This window comes from Squalius cephalus (genome assembly GCF_949319135.1).
Source record: "Squalius cephalus genome assembly, chromosome: 21".
Classification (NCBI taxonomy): domain Eukaryota; kingdom Metazoa; phylum Chordata; class Actinopteri; order Cypriniformes; family Leuciscidae; genus Squalius; species Squalius cephalus.
This window is the reverse complement of record NC_137142.1, coordinates 35,428,217-35,438,216: the sequence shown is the minus strand read 5'-3', so window position 1 is coordinate 35,438,216 and position 10,000 is coordinate 35,428,217. Positions and strand designations below refer to the sequence as shown.

At 44.5% G+C, this 10,000-nt stretch overlaps 1 protein-coding gene across 7 annotated transcripts in view; it reads right to left on the bottom strand.

Moving 5' to 3' along the window:
• Nucleotides 1-10,000, bottom strand: part of LOC307148891 (L-threonine ammonia-lyase) — a 26,905-nt gene that overhangs the window by 3,821 nt on the left and 13,084 nt on the right. For 6 of the 7 annotated variants that reach the window (XM_079854824.1, XM_079854823.1, XM_079854820.1 and 3 more), the window contains exons 3-9: nucleotides 9,592-9,708; nucleotides 8,369-8,610; nucleotides 5,316-5,481; nucleotides 4,918-5,017; nucleotides 4,776-4,851; nucleotides 4,256-4,381; nucleotides 3,409-3,576 (exon numbers count right to left, since the gene is read on the bottom strand). In XM_079854824.1, the coding sequence (XP_079710950.1) occupies nucleotides 3,409-3,576; nucleotides 4,256-4,381; nucleotides 4,776-4,851; nucleotides 4,918-5,017; nucleotides 5,316-5,481; nucleotides 8,369-8,610; nucleotides 9,592-9,708 (995 nt within the window). The remainder of the gene's footprint in view (nucleotides 1-3,408; nucleotides 3,577-4,255; nucleotides 4,382-4,775; nucleotides 4,852-4,917; nucleotides 5,018-5,315; nucleotides 5,482-8,368; nucleotides 8,611-9,591; nucleotides 9,709-10,000) is intronic. The other variant, XM_079854821.1, reaches the window with a different exon arrangement.

Here is a 10,000-nt window from a genome sequence, read left to right as displayed (position 1 = left end):
AGTGAGTGAGTGAGTGTGTGTGTGTCTGTGTCTGTGTGTGTGTCTTTGTGCGTGTGTGTGAGTGTGTGTGTGTGTGTGTGTGTGTGTGTGTCTGTGTGTAGAATCGGAGCGGAATCTACTCCACCAGGATACTGTTATAAGCATGAGCCCCGCCTGACTGGTCGTGGCAGCGGTGTTGCAACGATCTATAGAGATATTCTCAATGTTACTCAGAAAACAGGTCACAGGTTTAATTCGTTTGAAGTACTTGTACTAAATGTTACGCTCTCAGATGTAAGAAAAAAATCCCTATTATCTCTAGCCTTGGCTACCGTATATAGACCGCCAGGGCCTTACGCTGATTTCCTAAAAGAGTTTGCAGATTTTCTCTCAGATCTATTGGTCAACGTCGATAAAGCATTAATTGCTGGAGACGTCACTGGTCCCACAAAACGTCACTGGTCCCACTCATCGTCATAATCATACACTCGATTTAATTATATCATATGGAACCGATCCAACCAATATAGATATCATTCCACAAAGTGATGATGTCACTGACCATTACATGGTAACTTGCATATTACGTACTGCTGTAATATGTCATGCGGCGCCGCGTTATCGATTAGGCAGAACAATCCTTCCATCCACCACAGATAATTTCTCAAATTGCTTATGTGATCTGTCTCAGCTGCTCAGTGAACCCAAACAAACAGATGAACTTGAAGAACTAACTAGCACTATGAGCACCATTCTCTCTGGAACATTGGATATTGTTGCACCCATTAAATTAAAAAAGGTCAGAGAGAAAAGTAAAGTACCATGGTACAACAATACTACGCATGTTCTAAAGAGAGAAACCCGTAATTTAGAGCGTAAATGGAAACAAACTAATTTAGAGGTCTTTAGAATCGCGTGGAAAGACAGTATGTCACGTTATAAAAAGGTCCTAAAAGCGGCCAGGGCTGAGCATCTCCGCAAACTAATAGAAAACAACCAAAACAATCCTAGGTTTTTATTTAACACCGTGGCTAGACTAACAAATAAACAGACATCACCAGAACAAAATATCCCGTTACAGTTTAGTAGTAATGATTTCATGAACTTCTTCACTGAGAAAATAGAAAGCATCAGAAACACAATTGTAAACGTTCAGTCCTCAATCGCGCCTTATAATTCAGCCTCAATTATCACCCCTCAAGAACAATTACAGTGCTTTACAACTATAGAACAAAAAGAGTTAAATAAACTTATCACTTCATCTAAAACAACAACATGTTTATTAGATCCTATACCCACTAAACTACTGAAAGAAGTGTTACCTGTAGTGGAAGAGCCTCTCCTCAATATTATTAACTCGTCTTTATCTTTAGGCCATGTTCCAAGAACATTTAAACTGGCAGTTATAAAACCACTCATTAAGAAACCACAATTAGATCCACATAACCTAGCAAATTATAGACCCATTTCAAATCTTCCTTTTATGTCTAAAATACTAGAAAAAGTTGTGTCCGCTCAACTGGGCTCTTTCCTGCAAGAAAATGACATCTATGAAAAGTTTCAGTCTGGGTTCAGGCCGCATCATAGCACTGAAACTGCGCTCGTTAAAATCACAAATGATTTACTTTTAGCTTCTGACCAAGGCTGTATCTCAATACTAGTTTTACTTGATCTTAGTGCTGCGTTCGATACTATAGATCACACAATACTCTTAGATCGACTACAAAATTATACTGGTGTTAAAGGACAAGCATTAAGCTGGTTCAGATCATATTTATCTGACCGCTACCATTTTGTCTATTTAAATGGAGAAAAATCGATCATAACTCCAGTAAACTATGGAGTGCCGCAGGGATCTGTCTTAGGCCCTCTATTATTCTCAATATATATGATGCCACTTGGAAATATTATAAGGAAACATGGAATTAGTTTCCATTGTTATGCTGATGACACTCAAATCTATATTTCATCACGGCCGGATGAAAACGCTAAATTATCTAAACTGACAGAGTGTGTTAAAGATATAAAAGATTGGATGACGCGTAATTTTCTTTTATTAAATCCAGACAAGACAGAGGTAATACTTATCGGTTCAAAAAACTGCCCACAAAACCTCTCACAATACAACTTTAACATAGTAGGATGTCCTGTTACTTTATCCTCTACAGTAAAAGACCTGGGTGTTATACTAGACTGCAACCTGTCTTTTGAAAATCATATTTCATATGTTACAAAAACAGCCTTTTTCCACCTTAGAAACATTGCTAAGCTACGTAACATGCTATCAGTTTCTGATGCAGAAAAGTTAGTTCATGCGTTCATGACCTCGAGACTAGATTACTGTAATGCTTTATTAGCTGGTTGTCCTGCATCCTCAATAAACAAGCTACAGTTAGTCCAAAATGCTGCCGCTAGAGTTCTAACTAGATCAAGAAAATATGATCATATAACACCGATTTTATCATCACTGCATTGGTTACCTATAAAGTCCCGTATTAATTACAAGGTATTGCTACTGACTTATAAAGCCCTAAACGCCTTAGCTCCAGTTTATTTAACGGATCTTCTATCGCCCTATAATCCATCGCGCTCTTTAAGATCACTAAATTCGAGGCTTTTGGTCATACCTAGGATATCCAGATCCACCAAAGGAGGGAGAGCATTTTCACATTTAGCTCCAAAACTCTGGAATAGTCTTCCGGATACTGTTCGTTGCTCAGACTCGCTCTCCCAGTTTAAAACTAGATTAAAGACGCATCTCTTCAGCCAGGCATTCATATAATACTTTTAATCTTACAGTTAAATCCGGCCTCTAGTTCATAAACGCCAGAGGAGAACTGGCCCCCGACTGAGCCTGGGTTCTCCCAAGGTTTTTTTTTCTCCATTAGGTCCTGATGCAGTTTTTCGGTTCCTTGCCACTGTTGCCTTTGGCTTGCTCAGTTGGGGATATTTTAATAAAATTTTATCAATCAATAAATTCCACTAGAAACAAACCTTGTTGTATTATTTTAATTTAATACTGTGAAGCTGCTTTGATACAATCTGTATTGTGAAAAGCGCTATACAAATATACTTGACTTGACTTGTGTGTGTGTGTGTGTGTGTGTGTGTGTGTGTGTGTGTGTGTGTCTGTGTGTGTGTGTCTGTGTATCTGTGTCACTGTGTGTGTGTCTGTGTCTCTGTGTGTGTGTGTGTGTGTGTGTGTGTGTGTGTGTGTGTGTGTGTGTGTGTGTGTGTGTGAGAGAGAGTGTGTCTGTGTGTGTGTGTGTGTGTGTGTGTGTGTGTGTGTGTGTGTGTGTGTGTGTGTGTCTGTGTCTCTGTGTGTCTGTGTCTCTGTGTGTCTGTGTCTGTGTCTCTGTGTGTGTGTGTGTGTGTGTGTGTGTGTGTGTGTGTGTGTGTGTGTGTGTGTGTGTGTGTGTGTGTGCTCACCGCACGTCCTCTCGGGTCAGCAGGTCCAGTAGTTTGGTCATGTCTCCTGGCCAGTCCGTCAGCTGAACCGTGAAGCGAAAGACTCTGTCGTCCAGAACCAGCGCTCGCTCCACACACTGCAGAACCAGGTCCAGCTCCATGTTTGCACTGCTCACCACCAGTGCCACCCTACACACACACACACACACACACACACACTCCACAGTTAAACTACTTCCTCTTGAAGCTTTATCAGGGGTTTTGCATGTAAATCTTCTTCTCAGTGTTTCTGTCCTGTTCTCCATCTCTAATATCTAAACATTCTTAAATCAAGACACATTTACTGGAGAAGAGGCAAAATGACTGAAGATCGTCTTGTTACTGAAAAATGCATCAAAATGAAGTGAAATATCTGCCGATGGAGTCAGAAAAATACTCTTAACTCAAAGAGAAAACAAGAGTATTTTTCTGACTCCACTGGCAGATATTTCACTTCATTTTTCAGTAACAAGACGATCTACAGTCATTTTGTCTCTCCAGTAAATGCATTAAATTTGTTAACAAATGAGACCTTGTTGTTAAAGTGCTACCATTTAATTCATCAATAGCAATTCACTTAAACAATGTATTCAATTCTAGAAATATATAGGCATAGACAAATGATTATGCATTAATATAACGTGTCGATCAAGTGCAGCTCGTGTTTGTTTTCTGAAGGAGATTCTGTTGATAGATCTCTTAAATGAGTTCAGTCCACCAGCAGAACGAGATCCTCAGCTAACTGGCTTTGGCTTTTCACAGCGAGTGTCCCGTTAGGATGCTAATGATGCTAATGATGCTAATGGAGTGAGTGAGGGGCTGTAAGCACCGTTTGCCTTTGAGTTCTGGCAGTTGTCCCGCTAAGATGGCGGCCAGACCCAAGGCTCCTTCAGCGTCGACGGTCGCGCGCTCGAACTCCTGGAACCTCAGCATGGCCACCAGAGCGTCCGACTCCCTTCGACAGAGAAGACGTGCATCGGATTAACTGCTTTTCTTAGTGCTTTTCTTAGTATTTTTTCCTTCTTTCCAGTCGAAATATCTACAAATTCTTAAATCAAGAAGCATTTACTAGATGAGTAAAATGCCATAAGATATTATGTCTTGTTTTCTGTGGAAATAAATAAAAATGAAGTGAGTTTTTGCTTTTAAAAAAAGCCAAATGATCTGCCAATGGGGTCAGAAAAATAATCTTAATTAAACAGAAACAGGATTATTTTTTCTTACCCCATTTCCCCAGAAAACAAGACATAATATATTGCGGAAATTTTCGCCTCAAGTTTGTTATTATAAATCATAACTTCTGCGTGTGAAGTGGCGTACGCTCGCTCAGATGAAGAGCTTCAGTGTACCTGACAGAAATGACTTTGTCCACCAGTTTCTTGGCCAGCTGAAAGGTGTGTGTTCCCAGAGAGTGATCCAGCAGATCTGTGTGAGCAGCAAACGGTCAGAACAGAACCAGAACACAGAAGCGTTGCGTGAGAGAGACTGTACCTCTGTAGAGTTTCTTGTTGGGGTTGCAGTGGAGATCTTTGATGGGGGAATTGGTTTTGAGCGACTGCAGAAGAAGTGGAAACTCCTCTGGTTCAACACCCTGTTAGAAACACAAGATCCACGAGACACGTCATGCTGCAAACTCACCAGAATATTCCAAATTTGACAACTCTTTGTTTTTTATGGAATATTGCAGTGCTCTTGCAAAGAAATAAGTTCCTCTTGCAGCATTTGTATGCTTCTTGATTTAAGAAATTTGAGATATTTGAACTGGAAACAAGAGAAAAATACTGAGTAAGAAAAGCATGTTTCTGCAGTGTGTGCATGAGTTAATTTCAGCTTTATCCCAGTGCATGTGAAACTGGAGCTGAAGGCAGTTTTCACCAGATGAGACTCACTATGACAGCGATGCGAGGGTTCAGGTGTTTGATGGCGAGTGCGGCTCCGGCCAGGAGGGCACAGCTTCCACCGGTGGGCACGATCACGGCGTCCAGTGCGGGAATCTGCTCGTAGATCTCCAGACCCACGGTGCCCAGGCCTGCCAGATACACCGCGCTCTCGTCCCTGTGGGCGAGAGATGATCACATCACACATCACACACACCTGTGCCGATACACACGCCACACCTGTGCCGATACACACGCCACACCTGTGCCGATACACACGCCACACCTGTGCCGATACACACGTCACACCTGTGCCGATACACACGCCACACCTGTGCCGATACACACGCCACACCTGTGCCGATACACACGCCACACCTGTGCCGATACACACGCCACACCTGTGCCGATACACACGCCACACCTGTGCCGATACACACGCCACACCTGTGCCGATACACACGCCACACCTGTGCCGATACACACGCCACACCTGTGCCGATACACACGTCACACCTGTGCCGATACACACGTCACACCTGTGCCGATACACACGTCACACCTGTGCCGATACACACGCCACACCTGTGCCGATACACACGCCACACCTGTGCCGATACACACGCCACACCTGTGCCGATACACACGCCACACCTGTGCCGATACACACGCCACACCTGTGCCGATACACACGCCACACCTGTGCCGATACACACGCCACACCTGTGCCGATACACACGTCACACCTGTGCCGATACACACGTCACACCTGTGCCGATACACACGTCACACCTGTGCCGATAAACACGCCACTCCTGTGCCGATACACACGCCACACCTGTGCCGATACACACGCCACACCTGTGCCGATACACACGCCACACCTGTGCCGATACACACGTCACACCTGTGCCGATACACACGCCACACCTGTGCCGATACACACGCCACACCTGTGCCGATACACACGTCACACCTGTGCCGATACACACGTCACACCTGTGCCGATACACACGCCACACCTGTGCCGATACACACGCCACACCTGTGCCGATACACACGCCACACCTGTGCCGATACACACGCCACACCTGTGCCGATACACGCGCCACACCTGTGCCGATACACGCGCCACACCTGTGCCGATACACGCGCCACACCTGTGCCGATACACGCGCCACACCTGTGCCGATACACGCGCCACACCTGTGCCGATACACGCGCCACACCTGTGCCGATACACGCGCCACACCTGTGCCGATACACGCGCCACACCTGTGCCGATACACGCGTCACACCTGTGCCGATACACGCGCCACACCTGTGCCGATACACACGCCACACCTGTGCCGATACACACGCCACACCTGTGCCGATACACACGCCACACCTGTGCCGATACACACGCCACACCTGTGCCGATACACACGCCACACCTGTGCCGATACACACGCCACACCTGTGCCGATACACACGCCACACCTGTGCCGATACACACGCCACACCTGTGCCGATACACACGCCACACCTGTGCCGATACACACGCCACACCTGTGCCGATACACACGCCACACCTGTGCCGATACACACGCCACACCTGTGCCGATACACACGTCACACCTGTGCCGATACACACGTCACACCTGTGCTGAAGAAAAATAATCTTATTTCTGTTTTAGAATTTAGATTATTTTTCTTACCCCATTAGCAGGTACTTTTGCTTGTTTTAAGCAAAAACTCACTTCATTTTGATTAATTTCCCCGGAAAACAAGACATGAAATCTTATAGCATTTTACTCATCTAGTAAATACATCTTGATGTAAGAATTTTTAGATATTTGGACTGGAAACAAGTCAAAAATACTAAGTAAGAAAAGCATTTTTGCAGTGTATAATAATAGTGCAGTGATTAAGTGCAGCCACTGTCTCCTTTGGGATCTAAAAGAAAGTTAATATTCAGTAATATTACCCAGACAGCAACATAGTGTTGGCCCAGATCCGGCCCACATCTGGTACGCGTTAAATCCACATGTTCCAGATGTGTGCCGGATCTGGGCCAAAACTATGTTGCTGTCTCATCCAGACCTTTGACTCACTCAAGAGGATCTTTGTGTCTGTTTCTATCATTTATCATGTAGTTCATTTCTACTCTCTGAAGGGTTTATCCTAAAAACCTCAGACAAGGCCACAGACAGGGAAGATGAGAACTAGAAAAGATTACTTTCTTTATCCGTTCTTCAATAAAGGAGAGTGAAATGACCGGTCAAAAGTCTGGACACACTATAACAGTTGAAATCTAGACAAAGAGAAGCGCAAATACAAGAGAGTTTAATTTGTGTTACATGTGTTATATTGTGAGATCACACCCAGACAGAAACATAGTGTCGGCCCAGATCCGGCCCACATCCGGTACGCGTTGAATCCACATGTTCCAGGTGTGGGCCGGATCTGGGACGACACTATGTTGCTGTCTGAGTTCATTTAGTGTTCCAGGTTAAAAATGCTTGTAAATCTCTCATTTTTCTATATTATCAGCAAATATTGGATTCAATCTTGTTTTCTTTAAGTTAGCACAGGTTTCGTATTTCTTTTTAGATCTGATTGATCTGAGCTCATTCGCCTCATTCTCCTGTAAATCTCTTGTAATACTTTCTTATTACCAAATATTGGATTCAATCTTCTTGTTTTCATTCTGTTACCACAGGTTTTGTGTTTCTTTTTGGATCTGATTGATCGTAGGTATCAATGATCTGAGCTCAAGCTCAAATAAACTGAGGCGAATGAGCTCAGATCAATCAGATCTAAAAAGAAATACGAAACCTGTGCTAACTGAAAGAAAACAAGTTGACAAAAAGATTGAATCCAATATTTGCTGATAATATAGAAAAATGAGAGATTTACAAGCATTTTTGACCTGGAACACTAAATGAACTCAGACAGCAACATAGTGTCGGCCCAGATCCGGCTCACACCTGGAACATGTGGATTCAACGCGTACCGGATGTGGGCCGGATCTGGGCCGACACTATGTTGCTGTCTGGAAAGGGTTTTTACGTCAGACTCACTCCTCTAGACACAGGTATCCGTTCTCTTTGGCCAGGTGTCTGGCGTGGTTGCTGGAGTCTCGAGCCGTGCTGCCGTACGAGATGACCATGGCACCATAGTCTCGGTACATGCGCAGGCGTGGAGGAGAACTGTACGCCGGCATGATGACGAACACGGGAATCCTCATCTCCGCTGCGTGATGCGCCACTGCCATGGAGAAGTTACAGTCCGTGGCCACGATCACACCCTTCCTCTGCTGGTCCTGCACACCGTACCGTACCGGAACATATGACATTTCATCTGATGATAGTACAAAAATTAAATACCCAGACAGCAACATAGTGCCCTATCATACGCCAGGCGCGACGCGAGTGTGTTTTGCTAGTTTCAGCCCGACGCACTTTTCATTTTCACGTCCTGCGCCGCGTTGTTTAAATAGCAAATGCATTTACGGCCATTTGTGGCCCATGGTCTGAGAACGAGGTGTGTGTTCTGGCGCATTGTTAGTGCATTGCCATTTTGAGGCAAGTGAAATATCCACACACACTAAAAAAAACCTGGTCTAAAGTCACTGGCGCAGTATTTCTTTTGTTATTTAAAGAGTGTGTTAGTAATATGAGCCTATAGGCGCTATGACCCACAACACTTTGCTTATTACACACACACACACACGCAGACATGTACAGCAGCACACAAACATGCTAAATATTAAAAATAAAAGAATTACAATGAAAAAGATAAAGATATGGTGTAATTCTGCTTGTCCCGTAGATGGTCTGCTTGCGCTTTAACCTGTAACCTCGAGCAGATCCGTTTCCTCGCTACAGAGGCGTTCAGTCTTTCTGCTATCAGATTCCGCCGTGTAAATAGCGAGTCCGCCATGGCGTGAGCGTAACTGGCTTTTAAAGGGAATAAGAGATGAGACTCTGATTGGTTTATTGCACGTTATGCCCAAAACACACCCATTATTTATTAAGAGAATAGCGACAACCCTTTTAGACCAGCGCCGGGAGCGCCGACCATTTTTCCCGTCGTTAAACTAGCAAAAGTGGATTCAGTGTACTTGTGCTGTGCGCTTTAGACCATGCGCTTAGATCCTTAAAATAGGGCCCATAGTGTCGGCCCAGATCCGGCCCACAACTCCCCATGTGAATTCAACGCGCACCGGATGTGGGCCGGATCTGGGCCGACACTATGTTGCTGTCTGGGTATAATATCAGATATGAAAGGTGATTCTCGTGACCTGTTTGAGCGAGGACAGCAGGCACAGCACTCCTCTCTCCTTCACTGACCCAGTGTAATGGAGAAGCTCTTTCTTCAGGTAGATCTCCATCCCGTACTGTTTGGACAGTCTGGAGTACTGAGGGAAGAACACACACGTTTATGGGCTGGATCAGAGTTTGACGAGCTCTTGCCTATTTTAGAGTGTTGTTTGTAATTCTAGCAAATGCCTCTCATTTTTAAGAGGCCATAAAACCAAACTGGCTGAGGCAGAGGAATCGTGTCTACATGCACAGCAGGGTGACGACTGTACGTGTTCATTCCTGCAAAACTCGAAATCTGTTTCTGCTGTTCTCCAGTTGTCTCAGATGCAGATGTCTGAGTCTTCTTACACTTCTTCCTCAGTGTTTCGGTCTTGTTTTCATTCAAAC